The sequence below is a fragment of the Dama dama genome, chromosome 5, assembly GCF_033118175.1.
Source record: "Dama dama isolate Ldn47 chromosome 5, ASM3311817v1, whole genome shotgun sequence".
In the NCBI taxonomy this organism is placed as follows: Eukaryota; Metazoa; Chordata; class Mammalia; order Artiodactyla; family Cervidae; genus Dama; species Dama dama.
Window position 1 is genome coordinate 90,154,582 of NC_083685.1, and position 26,644 is coordinate 90,181,225.

The 26,644-nt window shown below is 51.9% G+C and overlaps 1 protein-coding gene across 4 annotated transcripts; it reads left to right on the forward strand.

Annotated features, from left to right (window-relative positions):
• The first annotated feature begins 2,069 nt into the window (after positions 1-2,069).
• SLC13A2 (solute carrier family 13 member 2) lies at positions 2,070-25,278 on the forward strand. Of its 4 annotated transcripts, none has more exons than XM_061142902.1 (12): positions 2,070-2,252; positions 15,847-15,975; positions 16,665-16,846; positions 16,954-17,159; positions 17,854-18,034; positions 18,136-18,258; positions 20,765-20,983; positions 21,161-21,249; positions 21,539-21,660; positions 23,159-23,320; positions 23,942-24,079; positions 24,564-25,278. In XM_061142902.1, exons 1-12 carry the CDS (start codon positions 2,151-2,153, stop codon positions 24,732-24,734), a joined length of 1,824 nt encoding a protein of 607 aa, XP_060998885.1. In that variant the 5' UTR covers positions 2,070-2,150; the 3' UTR covers positions 24,735-25,278. The 4 variants fall into 4 exon arrangements, with proteins under 4 accessions (XP_060998885.1, XP_060998886.1, XP_060998884.1 ...); XM_061142903.1 differs by having other exon boundaries at positions 16,710-16,846; XM_061142901.1 differs by lacking the exon at positions 2,070-2,252 and adding an exon at positions 2,986-3,006 and having other exon boundaries at positions 16,710-16,846.
• The last annotated feature ends 1,366 nt before the right edge of the window (positions 25,279-26,644 follow it).

Below are 26,644 nucleotides of genomic sequence, written 5' to 3' on the forward strand. Positions count from 1 at the left end.
GAATAATCAAAATCAGCAGGAATATGGATTGAGCGTCTACTCTGAGCTGTTTGGTGTGGAGAGGTGGGAGGGCAGCCAGAGTCGGAGGCTGTGGGTGGAGGTATCCACACACTCTGTTCTCCAGGCCTGGGCTCCCTCTTGACGCTGAGTATGGTCATTCCTCTGTCACCTCGGAGACTCCACCTTCAAGTCTGTCACTGAGGCATCACCTTCTCCAGAGCCTTGGTTCAGTACTCCTACTGTTTCCTTTTACCTGGAGCTGCCTTACTGGTTTGGATCTCCCCAGGGTGCTCCTAAAGCATGTTTGCATTCTGCCTGGCTCTGTGTCCTGGGTCCTCAGTTGCCCCACCTGTAAAATGCAATTCGTGGTGAGGTTGTACAGAGGACATGAAACAGGAAACTAACAGCTTGTACTAAATGCTGAAGAAATGCTACTATTTACAAAAGTAAACTATTACTATTACCAGTAGCATTTGAAAAAATATTTATTTGGCTGCACCAGAGATCTTAGTGTGGCACGGGGGATTTTCAGTCTTCATTGTGGCACTCAGGATCTTTTGTTTTGTTTTTAAGTTTTGTTTTTTTTTTTTAATTTTTAAGATGTTATTTATTTATTTATTTATTTTGACTGTGGTGGGTCTTCATTGCTGCACGTGGGCTTTCTCTAGTTGTGGCGAGCAGGGGTTAGTCTTCATTAAGGTGCACAGGCTGCTCACTGTGAGGTGTCTTTGTTGCAGAGCATGGGCTCTAGGCATGCGGCCTCAGTAGTTGTGGCTTGCAGGTTCTAGAACGCTGGCTCCACAGTGTGGCACCTGGGCTTAGCTTCTCCAAAGCATGAGGGATCTTCCTGGACCAGGGATCCCCTGCCCTGCACTGGACCACCAGGGAAGCTCCATGCAGGATCTTTACTTGTGGCACGCAAACTCTTAGTTGCAGCTTGTGGGATCGAATTCCTTGACCAGGGATTGAACCAGAGTCCCCTATAGACACAGAGTCTTAGCCACTGGACCACCAGCAAGGTCCCTACCAGCAGCATTTTCAATCTCTCTGTGTCCTTAACACTGAGTACAGGGCTGAAGATAGAATCAGGGCCAAATATGTGCTTGGTGGATGGATGCTGGATAAATGGAGAGGTTAAATGTGTTTCCAAAACATGAAAAAAAATTTGAGGGTGTTCCACGGGAGTTTGGGGTGGGGATGGGAGGCCAGGAAGAAGCTACGAAAGTGAAACTTTGCGGTATACCTGTGCATGCATGACTACCTGCTAAGTCACTTCAAACGTGTCCGACTCTTTGCAACCCTATGGATTGTAGCCCACCAGGCTCCTCTGTCCACTGGATTCTTCAGGCCAGAATACTGGAGTGGGATCCTCCTCCAGGGGCTCTTCCCAACCCAGGGATCAAACTGAGTCTCTTGCTTCTTCTGCCTTGGCAGGCGAGTTCTTTACCACTAGCACCACCTGGGAAGCCTGCCCTGTATACCTACGATATGGCAATACGTCAACAGGCCAGTAGCTGTTCAAAATTAAGTCATTGCTTCAACAGCACACGGTGAACACGAGATGGTCAGTCCAGGGGCTCTGACAGTCTCCTGGATACCTGGAAGGAGAAGGGCTTACTCTAGCCCTTCCTCAGTCCTAGACTGGAAACCCCAGAGGGCAGGGTGTCTCTGGAGGAAGGGCCACCCCACCCAGGGCCCCATATAAACAGCTCAGAGAACTCCGTTTTGCAGGAGTAGGTGGAGAGAGGAGCTGGGGAGGGTGTTCTGGGTCTTGCCCTGTGGATGCTGGCTGTGGGGCTTCCCAGGGGCTTCCCCTCTCCAGCTCCTCTGGCTATAGCCCTTCACAGCCTCCACGCACAGAAAGAGTTAACTCTGTGCTTAACTTCTTGAAAGAACCTGAAACCTTTTTATTCCCTGATCTTGCCCTCCTCCCTTTCTTTGCAAAGTCTTCCTGATCTTTATACTTCCTGCAGGTCCCTCCTCCTTACTCTCACCTCCCGGACTCCAAAAACACTGATTGCCGGGGTGGGTCAATGGTTAACACTCCAGCGGCTTTATATAAGCCTGCCCAGCCACCTACCTGCTCCACCGTCCGTCCTGCAGTTCCCTGAATCCAGAGGGTGACCAGGCAGCCCTCGTGGGCCCGCACCATGGCCACCTGCTGGCAGGGCCTGTGGGCCTATCGCTTCTACCTGATCGTATTCTTCCTACCCATTTTCCTGCTGCCTCTGCCCATCCTCGTCCCAACCAAGGTAAGGACTTGGGATTCTGGGCACAGGGAAGCTCCAAGAGAGCAGGGGAGGGACCATCTGCCCCGGGGTGGGGCATCTTTAGGACCAGCAAAGCCCACTCATCCCTGTTAGCCTGGATGTGAGGCTATCATCTTCTGGTCCTCCTGAGTCTTAGGGGTTAAGAGGTCAAAAGCAGCTTTTGCTGGGTATCCAGTAGTGGGAGCTCAATGTGAATTGCTTAGGTCCACTTGACATCTATTGCCTTAGAAGGCAGAAAACCAGCTCCATAAAGGAGGTGCAGGTAGAAGCAGATGGGGTTGATCAGGAGAGTATGAGCTGGTCTAGCAGCTGGAGAGTGAAAGAAGAGGATTAGAAGAAAACTGGCCTCAGGCAGTGTTTGCATTTTTAAGAGTACAAACAGAAAGCGAAGGTGCTCACCCGTGATCCCAAGAGCTAAGTTTCCTGCAGAGGAGGAAATTAATTAATCGTACACGCCGACCCTGCCAGTGGGCGCTACAGATGCACACTTTGAATGGAGGGGGAAATGTTACCGCTTCCTGCCCACCCCACGCAAGCAGCAGGAGTCATAACTTGGGCCCTCATTTATTGGAGTCCCCCGCTGCATGCCCTGTACCACACACCCAGTAACCCTCTCCCCTGTCTTATGAAGCAGGTTCTGACTCCCATTTTACAGATGGGGAAAGTGGTCATCCAAAATCCCAGGGCAGATCCTGTTATCTGGAGCTCAGATATTACACACTTTGGGGACCATCTAGTAAGTAAAAGAAGACAAAATTATGAATCTAAAACTAATACAGAACTTTGGGAAGGGTAGAGTCCAGGAGGTGGCCTTGAAATCCAAGCTTCACAGGAAATCTGTCTCTGGCAAGTCACATAGACAGTGGCAGAGCTGGGGGTGTGGCCTGGCTATAAAGCCTGTGCTGTCTGCCTCCGGAAGGCTGAGACTGATCCTGGCTCTGAACTTAGCCCCATCCCACACCCACTCCCCCGCCACCCGCCAGCTGCCCACTGAGCCAATTGCTCAGAGAGGGAAACTGAGGCAGGCTTTTTATTCAAGGTATTCCAAAAGGATAAGTAACCAGGGAGGTAGTAGCACGGCTCCTGGTCAGTGACAAGGCCCCGCTGACCTTTGAGATGACCCTCATCTCAGGCCAAAGCCAGTGGCATCTCTATGCTAAGGACCCATTAGATTGGCTTCCAAACAGGCTGAGTTAACCAAGTGTATTAACCCCAGAAGGAAGGATGGACAGGAACCGTGATTCCCATGTTACTCCCCAGGAAAGTACAGCCCAGAAAGATTTGGTAACCTGCCCACCGTCACGCAGAAAAGCCCGAGTCAGTATGAGAAGCCAGTCTTCCTGGTGCGGGTGGGATGTGTCAGGAGGCCCTGTCTTCCCTGGGCTGTACCCCACCCGTCGCCTATCGCCTATCACCTGCTTCCTGCCTACAGATGTTGCCTCCCCTGTCCTGACTCAGATGAACTGCCCCAGGTCCTAACTGTGAGGCCGGCCCCTCCAGTGGGGCCCTAGCTACCAGTCCCTCTCAAGGACTTTGCTCCTGTAATTAACCTCTCCTCTCCTGCATCATCAACTTTTCCCTCTTTTCCTGATCTCTCCCATCAGCATACAAACAAGCTTTAATACCAGTCTCAGTAAAAAACAAAGTCTCCTTCAATCCTACAGTGGGCATCCTGAACACATGCCCACTTTCTCTGCTCTTTCTTACAACCAGAAGCCTCAGAGACTATCTACACTGCCGCTCTCTCCTCAGAAAGCTCTGCTCCCGAGACTCTACCTACCTAGAGGGCCCTCATCACGTCCCCGTCAGCATCCTGGTCACAGGACCCTTGGTGCCCACTCGCCTTCCTCAACCACTCAGCAGCATCTGTCACAGCCGGTCCCCTCCTCTTCGCTGCACTGTCTTCTTTTGGCTTCTCCTGGGTTTCCTCTTCCCGTGACTACTTTTCCTGCCCCTTCTCTCTATCGTCTCTCCTGCCCTAGGGGATCTTCTGTTTTCTCCTGCCTTAAAAGCCCCTCTAAAAAAAAAAAAAAAAAAAAAAAAGCACCTCTACACAGATAATTCCTCAATCGGTAACTCCAGCTCCTAATTCCAAACTTGCATTACCCAACTAACACAGGACACCTCCCCCGGATGAATCCTTCCTTTTTATACAGAGTGCCTTTGGCATACTCAAAACACAATCCTGATCCCTCATCTCTCTCAGCTCCTTTTGATCTTATGTATCAAGAGAAGGCTCAACCATCCACCTCAGAGCCATTCCTGGTGCCTCACTTTCCTTCACTTCCACAAGCACCAGCAGGTCCTGTTGACTCAATTTCCCCAAAATACACTGAATGGAATCACTTTCCACTGCCCCCACTCTGGTCCAGGCCACCATCGTTTCTCTCCCATCCCTACCCATCCCCAGACCATTCTTCTTTTTTTTTTTTAATTGAAGCATATTTGATTTGGGGCTTCTCAAGTGGCTCAGTGGTAAAGAATCTGCCTGCCAAGCAGGAGACACAGGTTCAACCCTAGGTCAGGAAGATCCCCTGGAGAAAGAAATGGCACCCGACTCCAGTATTCTTGCCTGGGAAATCCCATGGACAGAGGAGCCTGGCGGGCTAAAGCCCAGAGGGTCACAAAAGAGGTGGATATGACTTAGCAACTAAGCAACAACAATAGTTGATTTACAATATTGTGTTAATTTCTGCTGTACAACAAAGTCATTCAGTTGTACATATGTATTTTTTTTCATATTCTTTTCCATTTTTATTTATCACAGGATATTGAATATAGTTGCCTGTGCATTTTAGTGGGACCTTGTTGTTTATCCATTCTCTATATAATAGTTTTTGCATCTGCTGATCCCAAACTCTCAATCCATTTCTCCCCCACCCCCACCTCCCCCTTAGCAAATACAAGTCTGTTCTCTCTGAAATGATGTATTCCTTTATTTCCTATTTATTCTCTGAGCCCCTAATTTATTTTGTGTGTGTGTGTGTGTGTGTGTGTGTGTGTGTGTGTGTGTGTGTGATCCCCTACTTTAGAATGTAAGCTCCATGAAGGCAGGGACTTTGCCTTTTTCCATGCAGAATCCCCGGTACCTGGCACATACTAGGTGCTCAACAAATACTTGTCAAATCACTGAGTAAACAAATGAATGTGGGTAGAGATGGCCCTGTCCTCAATTCTTGCTGAGTCCCTGCTCTCTGCAGTGAATTCCAAGCTTACCTCCACACCCCTGGCCCCTAAAGTGGATAGGAGGAGGCCCAGAAAAAACTCAGCTCATACCTGTGTCCATATAATACTTGTTGACATTTCTTGAGTATTTTTTATGTGCTGGTCATTATGCCAAGCACTTCAAAGCACTAACCCACTTATTTCTCACAATAATCTCTGAGTTACTATGAGGTTATTACTTCCATCTCCATTTTACAGACATGTAAATCCCGAGTGGTAAAGGAATTTACCTCAAGTGCCAGCTAGAAAAAGGCAAAGTCTGGACTGGAATCTGGCCTTGGTCAATGCTGTCTAGGGATGCAGGGTGGTCCCCTGTTGAGTCACCTCTTGAGCTGTCTACCCTCATGTCTATCCAGCCATCAATCAATCCTTCCACTGTCATTCAGTCTAGGCTGTCTGTGGAGTGCTTGCTCTGTGCTAGGGGTTACTGAAAAGGAATATAGATGTTCTGTCTTCAAGTTGCTTTCAGTCTAGAGGACCATGTGTTCCTGCCACACAGACTATAGCCAGAAGCTCATAGGAGCTCAGAGAAGGTAGAAAATCCTTCCAACTGAGGTAAGGGAGAATCTGAGTTGGGACAGTGAGAAGCATTAGTGGAGGGCAGGCCGGGTGACGAAAATGCTAGGAGCAAAGGCGTGCCGGCTGGAAATAGTGTGTTTGAGGAATTAACAACAGAATCCTAGAACTTCCCATCACCCACTGGCCGGGGGGTTCCTAGTGGTTGGGGGACCGTGGGGTCTGAGGTCTTTTCAGTGCTCCCCCTACCCCGCAACCAGATACCTAAGAATGATGTGCCAGAAACCTTACCTCTATTCATTCACTCATCTGGAAAAGTATCACGTGACAGTTACTGTTTAGGTGCAGTGGGGTGGAAGGTAAGATTCAGGGAACTTGTGATCCTGGGGGTAGGGTGGGGTGGAAAGACACACGAAAAGCACATACTTTTCATTGTCCACACAAAGAAAAGCATAAAGCAGGCTGTGACTATGTCTTGGGGAGGAGCTAGTGTAGACAGGGTGATCAGAGAAAGCCTACTGGGGTGCTGACATTTACCTTAGGACCTGACTGGCGAGTAAGAGCCAGCCAAGCCCAGCTCTGGGCCAAGAGCTGTCTAGGTAGAACCCACAGTGCAAAGGCCCAAGGCCAGGGGCGAGCTTGGCAAGGAAATAAGGCCTGCACCATGGCATGGAGACCCGAGTGAGCAGATGACCTTAGAGAAGTGGGGAGAGATCAGCCAAGGTCAGCCCTGCAAGGTCCAGGGAAGGAGTGAGGATTTTATGCTGAGGGTCAGGAGGGATAAATACTTGCTCAGAGGTCAAAAAGGCAGTAAGTTAGAGTGGTTGGTATTCAGTCCCTCAGTTGTGTCTAACATTTTGCAACCCCATGGACTGCAGCATGCCAGGATTCCCTGTCCTTCACTATCTCCTGGAGTTTGCTCAGACTCATGTCCATTAAGTCATTGATGCCATCCAACCAAGTTAGAGTTGAAAATGCAAATATCTCCCAGGACCCAACAGAACCACTCATGAAAACTGTCTCCCTGTGGTACTGTGCTTGCCAGGACAGAGCATAGCTGAAATCCAGCCTGTATTTACAATAAGAATAGAGGGCAGGATTTCTTGCTCTGTAGTTTTGTTTGTTTGCTTATTTTTGTTGTTGTTGTTGTTTTGGGCCACATTGCTCAGCATGTGGAACTTCCAGAACCAGGAATGGAACCTGCACCCTCTGAAGTGAAAGCATGGAGTCTTAACCCCTGGACTATCAGGGAAGTCCTTTTTGGTTTTTTTGTTTGTTTGTTTTTAGGATTTCTTACTCTTAGGATATAAGGGTAGTAGGTATGTGCATGCATGTGCACTTTAAATTCTGTGTGACTAAAATACCCTTGCACGGGTGCTAAGTCTCTTCAGTCACATCCAACTCTTTGTGACCCTATGAACTTTTGCCCGCCAGGCTCCTCTGTCTGTGGGATTCTCCAGGCTAGAATACTGGAGTGGGTTACCATGCCCTCCTCCAAAGGATTCACATTTCCTGAGGCTCCTGCATTGCAAGGTGGATTCTTTACCGCTGAGCCACTGGGGAAGCCCAAAATACCCTTACTGCCAGCTATGCCTGAACCCCAAAGATGGACCAGTATGGTGGGCCTGAAAACTACAAAGAATTTGGACCTCGGTTCTGGGGCCTGCCTCTATCTTTTGAGACTTCCTGGATCTTGGTTGAGATGGCAGAGTCCAGGAACAAATCAGGGGTTTTTGGAGCCAGATAGATGTGGGTCAAAATCCACTTGGTAGCATGAGCAGCCACGGGACTTTATCAAGCCTCTCCAAGCCTCTCACCTCTAAGAGGCCGCCGCTGTCCCAACTAAACGAGATGACCTGTGTGGGTAGACTACCTGGCACCCAGGGCTCGGTAAACAATGATTTCCTGTACCTTCTGCCCCTTGTCTGAATTCCAGACCCCTAGGAAACACAATGGGACTCCCTAGGTGGCTCAGAGATAAAGAATCCACCTGCCAAGCAGGAAATGTGGGTTTGATCCCTGGGTCAGGAAGATCCCCTGGAGAAGGAAATGGCAACCCACTCCAGTATTCTTGCCTGGAGAATCCCATGGACAGAGGAGCCTGGCGAGCTTACAGTCCGTGGTGTCACAAAGAGTCGAGCACAACTTAGTGACCAAGCAACAACAAGGAAACACAACAGTGTTTCAGGCACCGTGTGGATGTAGATGACTTCTATTCATGAAGATCTTGGTGTTCCCACCAGCGAAACAGGAAGGCAAGGCGTGTCCCCTAGGGCAGTGAAGTGTGGTCCGTGACCAGCACTGGACTGCATGGAGTCAGGTTTGTGACCTCTGAAGGTCGTGAGAGTAGGAGCCAGCCTCCAAAGCCAGGGCAATTCCTAGGGAAGAGATAGAAGGTTCCCCAATTCAAACTTTGTCCCCAGATTACCAAATTGTGTCCACACTTCCAGCACCTGCTAGATGAAGGTCAAGCATGGGAAAACCAGAGAGGCTTTAGCAGAACAGTTTCCTGCTGTTGGGAATCCAACATCACTGCCCAGGGCTGTTGTGGGATCAGATGCACGGAGGAGTGTGGGAACGCTTCGCTTCTCTTCATCTCCCACCTGCTGGTTTGCTCTTGAGTGGACACAAGCGGGTCTGGCCCTGGCCCAAACTCTGATGTCAGGACTCTTCACCCCACTTTTGTTGTCTCTGACACCTGGACCCATCGTTCTTCCCTTTGGCCTCTTGAAGCAAAAGATGATGCAACAAATGCATTCACACGAAGGCACGGAAGTAAACTAAGATCAGCCAAATGAGATCAGGCGGAGGAGAGGAAGGGAGTCAGACTTCATTGCCTGCTTTTGGCAGAGCCTCAAAGGCAAGGGGTGGGGATGCTTTAGAGTGGAGAGAGGTAAGGCTTCAGGGGTGCCCTGACTGGAGGGTGCTGTCAGGGGGACGTTGCAGGAAGGCTAACTGGAAGCAGGGCGTTCTCTCTGATTGTTTGGAGAGCACGTTTGGCTTTCACTGATTGGTCCTGAGTTGGAAGTGGTGGTAGCAATTGGTGGGGGTGGGGGATGGGCTGCAAAATTAAAGAGACTGGCAAGTCATTGAGCAAATCCTGCCTTGTGGGGGCCAGTTGCTAGGGAGATTGTGGTTTGGCTACAGGACTGCGGCTGCAGAGACTGAAGGACCTATGTTTGCCTAAGGACTGGCCATTGTTGCCTCTTATGTTTAGTCTCTCAGAAGTATTTGGATAGGCCTATTATTCCTGGAATATAACACACACACACACACACACACACACACACACACACACAGACACACCACTCTGTACCTCCTTCCCCAAGTCCTGCCACATGGCTCCTCTCCTCAGGGTCACCATGCATCTAGACACTCAGGAAAGGCACCTAGAGTTTTCTCCTCCCACCTAACCCAGCAGCCATCACCCTCTGCCTTCCACCTCCTAATACCTCTGGAGTCTATCCTCTCTGTCCATATACACTGCCATGACCTTCTCTGAGCCCCTGTCATCTCCCCACTGGACAGCCCAGCCTGGCCACCTGTCAACTCCCAGCTTCCATGTCTGCCGATCCATCTGCCACACTGTTGCAGGTGTAAGCCCCCTGTTTTTATCTTGAGGCGATTGATTTATTTAATTAGGTGATACATGCACATTGTACAAAGTCCAACAGCACGAAAGAATGAAGCATTTTCTTCTGTGATGAATATAGACAACAAGCCACCATAGGATGAAAGATATTTTTGACTTTGCCACCCGTAGGAATCACAGATATTTTCAAATCGTATGAGAGCTATTGCCAGGACTTTGACATACTATTCACGTTCATCATGACTTTGAAATTACAGTAGCCACTAGCCAGTGAAGAGCTTACTAGTTAAGAGTCACATTATGTCACTATCTTGCCCATTTTTCATATTTTAATAACTGTATTTCAATATAAGTGGTTTCCTTTGTGATCCTGTGCATTTTATTTAATGCATTTAAAAACATTATTCTAAGAAGGAGCTGGAAGGCTTCATCAGGCTGCCAAGGGGATCCTGGTACAAAAACAGGGTAAGAATTCTCGAATCAGAGATTTTCCTATATGTATACAAATACTTACAGACTTTTTAAAAAATCACATGTGCAGCCTCCATGCAGTCTTTTAATAGACACACCAACCTGACCACGTCACTCTCTGTTTACAGTCCTCCAAGGATCTCCCCTTTTCACCTTTGGCTTCCAGATAAAGTCTTAGATTCCCCTCAGGGCAAATGAGACTTTTCCTGAGCATTCCATCCCCTCCTCCACAAGAATGTGTTGGATCTTTTGTGCCTCATTCTGTCCCTCTGTGCTTACTCCTTCATGCTGACACTTCTTCCCCCACCCACCAAACTCTTATTCATCCCTCAGCACCCACTTAGTTTGCTCTCTCTGGAAGCCTTCCTCAACCCAGACGGAAGGAGGCTCAGAAAAGGAGCCCCTTCTCTGGGACCCCACTCTTTGGTCTCCCCTTTGCAATGGTGCTGGCTGCCACTCAGGACTTTGCCTCACTCCCTAGACCCAGTAGCTCTCCCTGCCCGCAGCATCTCTACTTGCCAGGGGCAGAGGAGCAGTGGGAGTAGCCTGCCCTGGGGTTAACCTTCAATCACCAGGAGGAATAAGATGTAACATCTTTGAGATTGTGGACATTTTTGCCCCAGGCTGCTCTGTGCCAGTAACGGGTAAAGGCCATGATGCCCACAGGTCCCCACCCTGCCCACACCCAGGGTCCAGAGTCTGCCCTAGATTCCCTGGCACCACCATCTTTATTTATACCTCATGCATCCACCCTGGTTCCCCAGCAGCCCAGGAGCACGTTTCTCTGCCAAGTTTAACCCAGGCCACCTGCTCATTGTCATCCACAGTTCTTTACAGCTGAAACCTACATAGTCAAATCCTACATCCTCATAATAACTCAGCAAAGTGGGTGTTTCTCTTATTCCTATTTGTAGATAAGGACACTTCACAAAAGAGAGCAAAGTGTATACAGTTGGAAATGTTCAATATTTCTTATTTAAAAAAAACCCAAAGCTGAGAGATGTTAAATAGCTTGCCCAAGGACATGCAGTCATAAAGCTGGGCCTGGGCACTCAGGTTTTCTGACCTCTGACTTTTGTTTCCTATCACAAAAGAAGCAAGCTGCCAGCCTTGGGGTTTGGAAACCATCTGAATGTTTATCTCATCTACTCGCTGTTGGTTTTGCCAGGCAGGCAATCCTCCATGACTGTGAACCAGCCCACATAGGGCACTCAGACTCCCTGAGGGCTGGAGCCAGGCCTGAATCATGTCTGTGCCACAGTGCCTGATATTCATCCACTCATTCATCCAGTGTTAACTCCATAGAGGTGCTAGGCACCCTGCTGGTGTGAGCACAAACAGATCCAGACCCTGCTCCCCAGAGAGTATAGTCTGATGGCAAAGATGGATATTCATCATAAGAAATTTGTGAAAGCAAATGTTTAAGTACGGATTGTAATGAGTGCTATGCAGAAGAGGTAGGGGGACTTAGGGTGTAAAAATAAGGGAAAATTTACCTGAAGCCTATGGAGTTGAGCAGTGCAACAGGTTGAGGAGTAAGACAGTTGGGTCTCATGCCATAGGCCACCATCTGAGCTTGGTCAGCCCAAGATGTATAGAGATGGCAGCAAGGCAGAGGGTATCAGGTGGCCTAGGAGGCCAAGTCTGATTCCTAATTGCGCACTTTTTTTTCCTTCTTACTGCACTGGGTCTTTGTTGTGGCACGCAGGCGTTCTCTAGTTTTGGAGCACAGGCTCTAGAGCACGTGGGTTCCGTAGTTGCGGTGTGTGAGATTAGTTGCCCCACAGCATGTGAGATCTTAGTTCCCCAACCAGGGATGGAACCCACATCCCCTGCTTTGGGAGGCGGATTCTCAACCATTGGACCATCAGGGAAGTCCCCCGACTTCCCACTTCTAAAGCGGGGGAATGCAGACCTTGGAATCAGACACATTGAGGGACCAAACAGAAAGGATCCCCTGGGTTCTGTTCTCATTTCTGAGCCATGAATGTCACTGACTGTCTGGTGAAGACTCTGGGCCTTTCTCAGACTATTGCTTTGAAATGCACAAAATAAAATGTATGGGATGGAGAAGGAAACCAACCATTTTGGAACACGGTTATAAAAGTATAAAAAAAATTAATTGCAGTTCAGAAATATAAGTGCTTCCTTATTAAAGCATTAAATAAGATCTGGTGTTGATATAATTACTACCATAATTTCAAAATAGAGATGGATGTAAACAATATTTTGAGATGCATTTTGAGATCATTGCAACCACTGATCTCTGCAGGTCCCTAACAACTGACAACCACAATCAAATATCCTTGACAAAATCGCTGTTGGTACTGTCAACAGTTGTATGGTTTGGAGAATTCCCTGGCTGTCCAGAAGTTAAGACTCAGTGCACTTTCACTACTGTGGGCCCTGGTTCGATCCCTGGTGGGAGAACTAAGATCCTTCAAGCCTAGAGGTATGGCCAAAAAAGAAGCCAGCTATCCAGTTTTGTTGCCTGTGTTCATAACCTTAGTTAGATGTTAGCTAAAAGATGAACTAGTTTTCCCACCCAGCTTCACGGATCCTTGGCATTCCATGTCCAAGTTAAGAGCCCCATGAACCAGGAAGAGCAAGTCAGTGGGTTATGCTACAGCTGGACTGACTGCCCGGTGCGGGGGGGGGGGGGGGGGGGGGGGGGGGATGGGAACACAGGTCCAGAGCCACCAGGACCAGGGAAGACTTCCAAATGGAACTCTGCAACTGATTTTGATTTTGACCCAGAGACAGACAGATACGGAGAGGGATGCAGGAAAGTTGTAAAGGAGTACAGAAGCCATGGATTCTACACACTGGTGCTCACAGCTCCCTTTGGAGGGTGCAAATGGGGGGCCTGGAATTGAAGGAAGTTGCCCAGAGCCAGGCAACGGGAAGTGGCAGGCCCCAGCGAAAATGGTTCTGTTTGGATCCTAAGCTCTAACTCATGCCCATTCACCCTACTAGTCACAGCGAGCTTGAGACTGAAGGACACCCCCTACCTGTAAGGGGTCAAGCTCAAAGTAGAAGGCAAAACCCTGGGGCTCAAGAACCAGACAGTCTGGATTCTTCACTGATTTGTGTGACTTTGAAATATTTAATTTATTGGCACCTTTATTTCTTCATCTGTGAAATGAGAACAATAGTCATTTCTAAATCACAGAGCAACTAAATACAATTAGGAACCACCTGAAGGGTGGAGAGCACCATGTCCATGGAGCCGACCTCAGCGATACCTGTGCCGTTGTTTTTTGCAAAGCTATCTTCTTGAATCAGCAGAATCATCCACCCCAGCTCCCCTCCTCATCTCTGGCCAGAGAATTCTAGGGGGTGGGGACCACACTAGGGTCCAGAGGAGCTGGCCTGCCCGTAGCCTGTGGGGGAGGATGGGTAACAGGCCATGACATCACTGTAACTGAGAAAATGGTTGAAGAAACAGCCATTTCAGCAGAATCTACCTCCTGCTGGGGGAGGAAGAGGTGTACGTCTCTGCTCAAGGATCAAGGCATCCCCACCCATTGTGCCAATAAGTTCATGTCCGGGGAAGAAAGGCGGTGGATGTTTCATGGAGAGAAAGTGAGCCTGGCATCAGAGATACTTGGCTGTGCAGGCTATGCACCGCACCACCCCCCGGCCTGCCATTGATACGACTCCATGGGGAGTGCTCTGGGAATTGTGCCATCCTGGATACCTTGCCTAGGTTCCCACCCAGCTCTGCCGCTCCCTGGTTCTGTGACCGTGAGCAAGCCACATACCCCCTGGAGGTCATCTATAACCTGAGACCACCACACCCACCCGTGGCTCAGTCGTGTCTGACTCTTTGCAGCTCCATGGACTGCAGCACGCCAGGCTTCCCTCTCCTTCACTATCTTCTGGAGCTTGCTCAGACTCATGTCCATTGAGTCGGTGATGCCATCCAACCATCTCATCCTCTGTTGTCCCCTTCTCCTCCTGCCTTCTATCTTTTCCAGCATCAAGGTCTTTTCCAATGAGTCAGTTCTTCACATCAGGTGGCCGAAGTATTGGAGCTTCCTTCAGCCTCAGCATCAGTCCCTCCAATGAATATTGAGGACTGATTTCCTTTAGGATAGACTGATTTGATCTGCTTGCAGTCCAAGGGGCTCTCAAGAGTCTTTTCCAACACCACAGTTCAAAAGTGGCTCTAACTACAAACTTGAAAACGTCCAGCTCCTACAAGTTACTCAGTAAACAGCAGCTTCCTCTCCCTGAGACCTTCCTTCCAACCTCAGGGTACTAAGGGCCCGAGGTATAAGGGGGGAGCCCAGCCCATACCAGGTGGAGAAGGCAAGAGGGGCCGGGCAGTTGAGACAGGTAAGAGAGTGGGGCCCCCCAGCCCCTTTGTCCGAGCAGGCAGCCCCTTCCTTTGGCAAACAAAGAGTGAGTGGGTGCCCCTGAGGAGGCTTGGCTCCAAGTACCGCTCCTGGAGGCTTCCTTCTGGCTAATGATTCCCCTGCCTGCCCTCCCTCCCCTGGCCTGCGGAGAGGCCCCGACAAGGCGAGTGGGCCCCTGACGTCTTCAGTTGGCCGACTTCCTGCTCTAGGTCCCCTCCCAGGCCTGAGGTCAGGGCTTCCTAGCTTTGGGAGCTTCCTGAGGGAAAGGGGGGCCTCTGGTACCCCAAGACTCACAAAGCCATGACTCAGGGTTTACTCCACAATTCTCCATACAACACAGAGATGGTGGAATTTTTCAGATATTCTGTTTTTTTTTTTTTTTTAATGTTTATTTACTCATTTGGCTGCCCTGGGTCTTAGTTGCAGCCCACGGGAACTTCATTGTCGTGTTCGGGGTCTTTATTGTCATGTGCCAATCTTTCAGTTGTGGCATGTGAACTCTAAGTTGCAGTATGTGAACTCTGGGTTCTGGCATGTGGAATCTAGTTCCTCGACCAGGGATAGCACCTGGGCCCCCTGCATTGGGAACTTGGAGTCTTAGCTACTGGACCACCAGGGAAGTCCCTCATATATTCTAGAAATGTGAATAATACCTCCTGGAGTTGTGCAATGCAGTGGTCATGCCAGAATCACTTGGAAGGAGACTCATGTCATTCCCAAAACTTTTCAATGATTAGTGAATCATTCAGGAAAGGTTTGCTCTGAAGCCTCCTGGGTCCTGAGCTCCGAGGATCCAGATGCTGCAAAACTGACTCTGTTCTCATGAAACTCACCTGCTAGCAGAAGGAACAATTACTATTTAATCATCATACAAATAGATGTATTCTTACAGACTCTTAATAAAGGAGGGAGGGTCAGAGCTCCAGGCAGTGCTCCACAATTCCCAGGCCCTGGTTTCATTGAGATGAGCCCCCCATCTTATCTAAGAATCCTCATCCAAGCCCCCCTGCAATCCCCAAGGGGATAGGATTATATCCAACAGCTAGATTATAATGTCTAGACTCCCCAAGGCTAAATACAAGGTGGTGAGTGTTTTGCTTTGTTTTCTATTTCCATTTTTACTTTTTTTTGGCCACACTGCACGGCACGAAGGACCTTAGTTCCCTAACTAGGGATTGAATCTGCACCCCCTGCAGTGGAAGCACAAATTCTTAACCACTGGACTGCCAGGGAGGTCCCTATTTCCATTTTTAAATGAGACCTTGGGTTTGGGAATCAAGGGCTATGAGTTTTACAGGGTCTCCCTGCACTATTACAAACAGTCTGTTTCCTCTGGGGACAGGAGGTGATGTGATTTTGAGATACAGGCCTGCCCCCTCCAATAAACTTGCTGTTCCCCTCCTGCCTGCAGGAAGCCTATTGCGCCTACACCATCATCCTCATGGCGCTCTTCTGGTGCACCGAAGCGCTACCACTGGCCGTCACTGCCTTCCTCCCCGTCATCATGTTCCCCATGATGGGCATAATGACTGCTTCCACGGTAAGCTTCCCCATTCACAGGAGGACGTGCTCCCAAGGATGGAGGGGTCTGCCCTAGGATGGTGATGATGGAAGAAGCCTCATCAGAGGTAGAGCACGTGGAAGACCAATCCCTGCCTCTGCCTGGCAGGTCGGAGAGCACTGAGGGAGGAGTCAGCTAGAATACCAGGAGGAAGGCATTCTAGAAATGCCAGGGGCACAGTTGGTGTCAAGAGTTAATTCAAAGTGGAAGCAATTAGGCCTAGACTAGGGAGGGAAAGGGTACTTGATAGCCAGCCAAAGATCCTGTCTCCTTCTAGTTCGGTGGTTCTGAAACTTGACCATGCACCACAATCGCCTGCAGGGCCAGTTAAACAAAGATTTTGCTGGGCACCACCCCAGAGTTTCTGATTTCATAGATCTGAGGCAGGATCTAAGCATTTCACTTCTAGCAAGTTCCAGGTCGGTGATGATGCTGACTCAGGGACCACAGAGAACCATGACTTTAGCTTCTGAAACAGCATTAAATTCTCCTAGTCAGTGGTTTGAAGCATGGAAGGATTCAGGCTAGACGACCTCTCAGTCATTGCTGACAGGAGAACAGGTTAATCAGAAAGAGAGGAAACTGCTTAATATTCAACAATGGGGGATCCAAAGACCATTTCCATTTGGGTCCAAGAGCCCAGGGAACCAACCTCTCTCTGTTGGCAGAAATATCAGTGTCGGCACCCTGTAAGCCCTGTCCCTGCCTGCCAGGTCAGCCTTGAGTACCTGAAAGATACCAACATCCTATTCATTGGGGGGATGATGGTGGCCCTCGCCGTGGAGAACTGGAATCTGCACAAACGCATTGCCCTCCGCGTGCTCCTCATCATCGGGGTGCGGCCCGCCCTGTGAGTCCCCACAGACCAAGACGGGAGGGCCTGGGGTGCTGGCGATCTGGGCCGCCAGTCCCTGCAGAAATGCTGGAACACCGGTGTGTGGGTCTGTCCATCACTAGGCTGATCCTGGGCTTCATGTTGGTTACGGCCTTCTTGTCCATGTGGATCAGCAACACGGCCACCACCGCCATGATGGTGCCCATCGCCCATGCCGTTCTGGAGCAGCTTCACAAGATGCCCACAGACAGGGATGTTGAGGAGGGCAGGAACAACCCCGCCTTTGAACTCCAGGAACAGAAGGAAGAGACCAAGCTTGATGAGAAAGGTGAGGCCAGGCCCTGCCCCAAACCCCTCTTGGGGAGGGTCTGAGATGATGTTCATGATAGGAGGAGTCATCTGAGCACCGATTTTTTTTTAACTTTTGGCCACACCCCCATGGCATGTGGGACCTTAGTTTTCTGACTGGGGATCAATCCTATGCTCCCCCTGCATTGGAAGACAGAGTCTTAACCACTGGACCGTCAGGGAAATCCATATCTTGGCATCTTTTGGGATGGATGAGGGAAGCAAGAAGTTCAGTGACCAGCTTGTCCTGGTGGGCTGAGATTTTTCCTGGTTTTGAAATGAAAAGTCCCACAGGCTGGGAATTCCCTCAGTCCTGGGGAAACGGAGATGCTAAGTGACCCTGGCCTGGCAAGCCGAGAGCAGGAGCCTGGGTGGGCCGTCAGGGGTCCAGGCTCAATTCTTCCTGTGCAATTTGGATAATCTTCTTCCCTTCTCTGTGCCTCAGTTTCCCTCTCCCAAGAGAGGGGTTGGGCCCAGTGGTATCCGAGGGTCACTCCATCCTGAGACCCCAGGGAGTGCCCGCCCTTCCAGACCTGGGGGCAGCCTCCACCCTCCCCCCAGCCCGGGTCTGGGCTGCTAAGCGACAAGGTGCCCCAGAGGCCATGAAGCCCCTGCCATGCTCCCCGAATCTGGTCCTACACCCACTCCCGACCCCAGCTCTCCCTTGTTCCCAGACAACAAGCAGGATTGCCCTGCTCCACTGACTCCTTCGGAGTCCAAGACACAGCAGAACAAGGAGCAGCTCCGCTTCAGCCAGGGCCTGAGCCTGTGTGTGTGCTACTCGGCCAGCATCGGGGGCATCGCCACCCTGACCGGCACCACCCCCAACCTGGTGCTGCAAGGCCAGGTCAACTCGTGAGTGATTGAGGGGGAGAGGGTCTGCATTCTGACTGGGGGACAAAGGGAGCTGGCCGGTCACCGGGCAATGCCACACAGCAGCCCTTATTCCCCTTCAGGATCTTCCCCCAAAATGGCAATGTGGTGAACTTCGCCTCCTGGTTCGGCTTTGCCTTCCCTGCCATGATCATCTTACTGCTGCTTTCCTGGGTGTGGCTACAGATCCTCTTCTTAGGATTCGAGTAAGTGGCAGAAAGGGGAAGAGACGCCCAGGTGCCTGCCCTTACCCTTTGGGAGCACCCAGTTGCGTACCCAGGTAGCCTTTCGGGAAAGGACATAACCACCATCTCAGTGAGCAAACCTCTCCCCTCCAAGGCCCTTCTGTGCCCTTGATCCCCCATTGGAGGGAAAGGTTGGAGAGTATTATCCCATCTATTAGATAGGCAAACTGAGGTTCGAGGCACGGTCTATAGCTAGACATGTCAGTGCTGGGATTGAAAACCAGATCTCCTGGTGCCCAGGCCAGGTCCCATTCCATAATGATCCACAGTCCTCTCGCGGGTGCTGAAGGAGTGCACGCTATGAGCTTGGTCAGTTACAGAAGTGCTGACGTTTGTGCTCCTACTACGTGCCTGGTCCTGAAAACACTACAAGCGTTAGGCACGGTCCTTGTCCTGGGAGCTCACCATCTAATGGGTGATGACAAGGTAAGGGCACTGACAGACGGAAGCCTAGGTGAGTGGAGATTCCAGAAGGCCCCTGGCAGAGATGACACCTGAACTGAATCTTGCTGAGTTAGAAGTCAGCCAGGTAGAAGATGAAGTAAAGGCATTCAGCAGCAGGAATAGCTTGTACAAAGAGGCAAGAAAGAACATGCTGGGTTTGGGGAAACTCCAGTTCTGTGTGGTTGAGACGTAAAGAGCAAAAAAGGAGTATAAGCGGGCTTCCCTGGTGGTCCAGTGGTTAAGAATCTGCCTTCCAATGTAGGGGATGCAGGTTCCGTCCCTGGTCAGGGAACTGAGGTCCCACATGCTGCTGGGCAGCCTGCCCACCACAACCAGAGGGGAGCCCGCATGCTGCAACTAAGACCAGTTGCAGCCAAAAAATATTTTTTTTAATCCACAAAATAAAAAGCATTTAATTGCAAAAGAGAAAAGGTAATTATTTTTTTTAAAAAGGAGTATCGGGATACAAATTTGGAGAAGGCAGCAGGGAGAGGTTATGAGGGAATCTTATGTGCCACCTTGCTCTTGAGGCCAAGAGTAGAAGAGAGGTTTTATTCTGACTTCCAGCCCTTGTCACTAGAGCTCCAAGTTGAAAATCATGTGAGACTTTGCTGGGGCTCTGTAGGAATCAAGTCTGTGATTGATTCATGATGTCTGCTATGAGTCCAACCTAGGAGTGGTGGTATGAGTGTTACTGTGATATAGGCTGTTATTTGTCCTTCCTACCCAGGCAGGGGGGGTCACGGAAAGTTTTAAAGCATCGTTGCTATAACATGGCTTGGGCAGGTGCAGGGAAGTTGGGTTGAGGTTGGGGCTGATACAAAGCAAAGTGTTAGTCAAAGAGACCAGCGCAGTGCCAAGCACCATAAAGGATTTTTAAAAATGTGTGAAATGTGATTTTTGCCCTCAAGGAACTCACAGTCCAGCAGGGGAGTTGCGATTTGCCCAAGCGAACAGTTAAACATCAACGTGAGTTAAACCAGCGCACGTGGAACAGGCTGCAGACCCCTGTGCTTCTCCAGACAGTGCGGGTGGGGCTCGCGCTGGCAGAGGGCGCCCAGAAGCGGTAGGAGAGGGAGGGGAGGATTTCCTCAAAGGTTATTGGAGGAGAGGAGTGATGAGTCAGGGCCAGAAGGAAGCACAGGTTCCAGGCTTCTGGGGCCTTCTCACTCGGAGCAAGGGAAAGCTCAGCACAAGAAAACTCCTAGAAGCGTGGAGGGGTCAGTGAGACCGATGGAGCAGAGTACAGGGAAACCCCACCCGCCAGCCCCTCTGCTAAATAAGAGCCCTGACAAAGCAGTTGTTTGTTCAGTCACTTGGTCGTGTCCGACTCTTTGCAACCCCATGGACTGCAGCACACCAGGCTTCCCTGTCTGTCACCGTCTCCCAGAGCTTGCACTCATGTCCATTGAGTCGGTGATACCATCCAACCATCGCATCCTCTGTCATCCCCTTCTCCTCCTGCCTTCAGTCTTTCCCAGCACCAGGGTCTTTTCCAATGAGTCAGCTCTTGGCATCAGGTAGCCAAAGTACTGGAGCTTCAGCTTCAGCATCAGTCCTCACAATGAATATTTAGGGCTGATTTCCTTTAGGATGGACTGGTTTGATCTTGCAGGCCAAGAGACTCTCAAGAGTCTTCTTCAACACCACAGTTAGAAAGCATCAATTCTTCGGTGCTCAGCCTTCTTTATGAACAGAGCTTACAAACCAGAGTCTTCTGCTTTTCTTCCAGAACGTTGGGGGCATCAAGGTCTTAGTGTAGTAACCCTAAGGAGACCTCTGCATGTCTCAGCCTTTAAGACACAGGCACTCCTGGGAGTTCCCTGGTGGTCCGGTGGTTGAGACTTGAGCTTTCACTGCTGTGGCCCAGGTTCAATCCCTGGTCAGGGAACTAAGATCCCGCAAGCAGCTTGGCGAGGCCAAAACAACAATCAGAAAGAAACAAAACCTCAGACACTCAGAGCCCCTTGTTCCCCTGCCCGGAGTGGGGGCCCTCACAAGCTGTCCCCACCCCCACCTGCAGCTTCCGGAAGAACTTTGGCTTGGGGGACCAGAGCAGAGATCAGGAGCGAGCAGCTTTCGAAGTCATCCGGAGAGAGCACAAGCTACTGGGCCCCATGAACTTCGCGGAAAAGGCTGTCACCCTCCTCTTTGTCTTGTTGGTGGTGCTCTGGTTCACTCGGGAGCCAGGCTTTTTCACAGGCTGGGGTAACCTGGCTTTTTCCGATGAGAATGGGAAGAGGTAAGGATTGTGGGGAGGACAAATACTTCTGGGAGGAGGGAAGGAAGCAGGCCCCCCAACTCAGAACAGGAGGGAGGTTGGCACGTCTAGGGGAGGGGTTCCTCTCCAGCCCCCCTCCCCCTCGTGACCCTGAGTAGCCCTGAGCCTCTAAGCCTGCCCTCCCTGCCCCACCCACAGCATGACATCTGATGGGACAGTAGCCATCTTAATCGCTGTAATTATGTTCATCATGCCCTCCAAGATCCCAGGGCTGACTCAGAAACCAGGTAAGCACCTGGCCTGGGGCAGGGAAGGGCCTCTGGGCAGACCCTGCCTTCTGGCATTCAGCCTCCCTCCCACCATTCTCGGCAGGAGTAGACAAAGGCCAGAGAAGCTGGGCTGACTTGCCAAGGGCACAGGGACTCAGGGACAAAGCCAAGATGTGGCAGAACTGAGGGTCCCTCTCGCCCATGCATTAAGCTCTGATCAAGACTGCTTGGAGAGTCCCCAGGGGAGGGGAGGGGAGGGAAAGCCTGTTGGCTCCCTGTGACCCACCCTCTTCTGCTTGGGGAGTAGGAAACCCAGGGAAGCTGAAGGCCCCACCTGCCCTCCTCACCTGGGATATAGTAAAAAAGAAAATGCCTTGGAATATCGTGATCCTTCTGGGTGGTGGCTTTGCCCTGGCCAAGGGCAGTGAGGTGAGAGACCCCACCCCCTCCCCAGCCCCGTTGGTGGGAGACCCTGTGACAGAGAAAGAGGGGCCCTGCTTCTCTCGCACACCGGGCAGCCCTGACCCCCCCCCCCCACGTGGGAGCCCCCTGGTGGGCAGAGTCTTTGCAGCAACTGGAGAGACAGGTAAGAGCACTAAGGGAGGGGGAGAAAACTCAGGCCAGAGGGACCTCTCCCCAGTCGGGTTCTCAAAGCCAAAGAGAAGGCAGGATTTTTCTGGTGAGTAGGGACTGTACTCAGGACCACCCAGGCCCTTCCCTCACCCCCTGCCGGACAGAGAATGCCGCAGCTCTAACACCAGGGACTAGAGGGAAGGCACTGGGTTGATGCAGTCTGTTGGCTGAAGCCACCAGGGGGCGCCATGATCATACCCAGCCAGGCTCTGAGGACGGAGTCCTCATTCTGCAGGGCCTCCATCCAAGAGGGGAATTATGAACCTGCACCCCTAGGCCTCGGGATTCTGTCTAAGCTCATTCACTTCATAGACAGGAGCTTCCCTGGGTCAGGGATTGCTTAGTTCAGCCATCAAGCAGTCACTGACTGTGCCAAGCTCTGTGATGGGTGTTGGGTGCTAAGTGGGTGATGGTATATAAAATAAAGTCCCAGCTTCCTGGGATTTACAGTGTGGCATTACAGGAACACTTCTGACCCTGTGGACTGTCCCCATCCCCCTTCCGACCTGTTCCCAGTTTCTACCAGGGCCTTTCCCCCGTCCCTCCTCGCCAGGAGCAAGGTCCCTTCTTTCCCAACTTGCTGGGCTGGTGGGGGCAGGGAGGGGGCTAAAGTTGGCCAGGGACCCCCCCAGAAGAGAGGTCAGGAGAACAGGAGTCAGTGGGGTCAAAGGTCTTTTCTCCCACCAAGTCCCACGTTTCCCAAGAAAGCCCTTTGACCCCTTCTCTTTGCTACCCATCTCTTTCTCCCCACATCCAACTGTCCTTCAAGAGGAAGAAAGGGGGCTTCTCTGGTGGCTCAGTGGTAAAGAATCCACCTGCCAATGCAGGAGACACGGGTTCGATCCCTGCTCTGGGAAGATCCCACATGTCGTGGAGCAACAAAGCCCATGTGCCACAACTACTGAGTCTGTGCTCTAGAGCCCGGGAATCACAACTACTGAAGCCCAAGCGCCCTAGAGCCCATGCTCCGCAACAAGAGAAGCTACCAGCAATGAGAAGCCTACACATCACAACTAGAGAGTAGCACCCCTTGCCGCAGCTAGAGAAAAGTCCGTGCAGCAACAAAGACCCAGCACAACCAAAAATTAATTAATTAATTAATTGATTTTTTAAAAAAGCAGGAGAGGGAGACTTTGGTTTCAGCTGGGTCTCTTTGTTCCCTCCCAAGCTGCCCTTGACTCTGAAGACTCTAGAGAGGTGCGGGCAAGAGCAGGACCTTCCCCAGAGCCTCAGCCGGGGACTCTGGAGCCCCAGGCAGCCCAGCCTCTCACCCACCGCCCTCCTCTGCCCGCAGGAATCGGGCCTGTCGAAGTGGCTGGGGGATAAGCTGACCCCACTGGAGAGTGTGCCGCCTGCTGCCATCGCCTTTATCATCTGCCTCCTGATTGCCATCTTCACTGAGTGCACCAGCAACGTGGCCACCACCACACTCTTCCTGCCCATCCTGGCCTCCATGGTGAGCTTGGCCCGGCAGACTCACCTCCTCCAGGGAGCCCTGCTGCCCGGCCCAGCCAGGGTCAGAGTGACCGCCTCTCCTCTCACTTCCAAGAAAGGACCCCCGAGCCTCCACCCTTCCCCAGGCTCTTCAGTAACCTTGGGCCCCGAGGCCCTCTGGCCCCTGACTCACTCCATCCCTGGTGACGTCACCCCTGGAGTATCCTGCTGGGGCTCACTGGTGGCCCCACCCCACAGCCCTGGCCCAGCTCTGGTTCTGGTCGTTCCTGAGGTGACGGCGTGAAATTGCTTCCCGGAGCGTCCCCAGCCCCTGCTTCCCCAGGCGCGTTCCCGCAGCCTTTGATGACGGCACCCTGAGCCCCTTTGAGATCCGTTTTATGAGTCCCTCCCCTTCCCACACCCCACTGGGCAGGGCCGCACACTTATCCCCTCCAGAGAGGTCAAGGGGCCCTTCCCAGGTCACCCAGTGCCCTCTGGCAGAAGTGGTGGGCTCATGGCCAGAGTGGGTATTGGGGTGGGGGGTGGGGGTTGTCCCTCAGGGAGGGAAGGAGAACTGGGGGTCACGCCTTCCCCTCTGGGAGGGGGGCTGAGACCATCTCTGCCCCACGGTCTCCCCCTCCAGTCGCAGGCCATCTGCATCCACCCTCTCTACGTCATGCTCCCCTGCACCCTTGCCAGTTCCCTGGCCTTCATGCTGCCCGTGGCCACCCCGCCCAACGCCATTGCCTTCTCATTCGGAGGCCTCAGAGTGACAGATATGGTGAGTGGCAGGGGTCTCGAATGCCTCGGCACGAGCCGCTCTGTCTTTCCATATTGGTGGGCCAAAGGGTAGCTTAAAGCCACTGAGGTCCTCGGAGTTGACGGTGGACCCCGCTGGGGAAGGTGATGGGGGGGAGGGTGGGGCGTGATCCCTACTTGAGGGTCTTCAGGCCCTGCAGCCCTTGGCCACTGAGAGGGAGAGGAGGGGTGAGGAATGCAGGGAAGGCGCTGTGAGGCCAGGCACCCACCCCCGGGAGATGGACTCAGAATAAGACCCAGGGCCCTGGGAGCTCCCCTTCCCCCTGTTAGCACTGGGAGTAAAGTCGTGGTAGGGACATCGCCTTGTGCTGCAGGTTAGACTCAAAGGAGGACTTCCCAGGGAGAGTTTTGCTAGTGAGAGAGCTCTGAGCACCTGTGAATACCTAAGGGCTAGGTGCTGACCCTGCTCAGCACCCACACATTCAGATTGGCTCTCCTCACCCCAGGCCCGAGCGGGATTCATGCTCAACGTCATCGGGGTTCTGGTCATCACGCTGGCCATCAACAGCTGGAGCATCCCCATGTTCGACCTGCACAACTTCCCCTCCTGGGCCCAGTCCAACACCACAGGCCTCTGCGGGGTCAGCCAGGCAAACGTCACAACATCTAGCCCCTAGTCCAAGGGATAATCTGGCCCAAGCCAGAAAGACTCACCTCGTTCCTACTCCTGTGAGCTGGGAGGGGACACCAGGCTCCAAGCCAAACATTGAAAGGCACATGTATATCTAACCTCATGTGTGTGTGCAAGGAAGAGGTATGTGAGTTCAGTCCTGTGTGTCTGAGGAAAGTGTGTGTATGTACATGTGTGTGTATGTGTAAAGATGGTGTATCATGTGAGGATGTTTGGCAAGGGGGGATTGTGTATGTGCACATGATCCGAGGTGTATACACTTGATCGCGTATGCGTGTGAGGTCACAGACATGACAATGTGCTCTATCTGGCATTCCAGGTCTTTGTCTCCCCAGCTTGGTGGGCGACCAGGCCCCTTTGTCCTCTATTTATTGAAACTCAGGGTTAGAGCCGCCTGGGCAGCAAAGCCTACCAGCGGTTGTCATGGCAACAGTCTCTGGGACCAGTCCAACATACTGAGTTCTCCCCAGCCTCTCAGGTTTGGGGGGAGGGTTCAAATATCAGCCCCATTAAAGTCTTGTTGTAGAGTGTGTGGTTGGTTTTTCATGGCACTTTCCAGGGCTGGGTCCCCAAACATGGTTCAGGCCCCAGGTTGGGGAAAATGCTGGGAGGGGGACCTGGCATCTATCCTGGATGGCGGCCCCCTTGGCACCCTTCCCACCCAAGGGAGAAGGTAATGGCCAGGAACCTCTGCCAAGGCCAACTGGAGTGGGCGCAGCCACCCAGGAAAGCAGCACTGACGTCACCCGGCCTGGCTAATTGGGAGCTGCCAGTCCCTGCGTGTCTTAGAGAAAACCAGCCTCCCGGTTCCCAGAGCACTCCCTGGGCATTTACATAAAACCCTCTGCCCCTGCCAACTCCTCACCGACCCCTCCACCAGCTGGAAAAACCAGTCCCTCCAGACCAGGGGAGGCAGGCTGACCCATGCTAGGGGCCCAGAAAGATGGACCCTCACCCACAATGGCAGCCTGCAGCAGGACGAATACACGTGAGGCTCACAGGAACAAGTTCAAAGCCGTGGCCTTCTGAGTCCAGGACCGGACTGCACTCTGGATCATTCTGCCTCCCAACCTCCCTTCCCTAACTCTGCCTCACCACCTTCATGAATTCCAGAATTTTCCTTTATCTGGCAAGTTAGGGTGGGGGCGGGGAAGGATGTTACCACCTCCTTCATCCATGCTGGGAGCTCAACACCCCTTCCTGGCTGGAAGATCACCTACATGGAAGTTTCCAAGGGTCTTGTCCAGTTCCCTTCTTGTGCAGCCGGAGGAGAAAAAGAAAGAGAGATTTTTGTTTTTTTCTTCATGCCCAATAAAATAGGGAGCTGAGTTGTGAAGAGAGAAAACCAAAAGGGATTTAATTCTGGATTTCCCCCTGGGCTGGCGCCGGGGGGTTGAGGGTTGAGGGGAGGCACGGATGGGAGGAGGCTGCTGCGTGGGGTTGGGGGAGCACGGCTGTCCCCAGGGGACAGGGGATGCTGACAGGACATGCCAGACATCCAGCAGAGTGAAGAGTGTCAGGACAGGGGCCCCGCACCCACCCCAGCCCCCCAGGCTGGCATTCCTCACTCATGAAGCACAGTCATAAATCATGGCTCGCACCCAGACCCACACTAGGACCCCACCAAGGCCCCAGGCGACAGCCCCCACCCCCACTGGGAGCGGGCTGGCCCCAGAATGGTGAGACTCCTGTGGGGGCTTACCCACAGTGCAGTGGGCTCCCAAGGGGGAGGACCCTCTGCAAACTAGGACTTTCTTTGCGACCCTGGTTGGGTACCCATGGTCCAGCCCTGGCTGGGGAAGAGATGGGCGTGCTTCCTAGGGGACACAAGCCCTCCAACTGTTCTCAGCTCCCCTTCACACCTGTCTGATTCCCCCTCAGTCCTGCTCAGAGAGG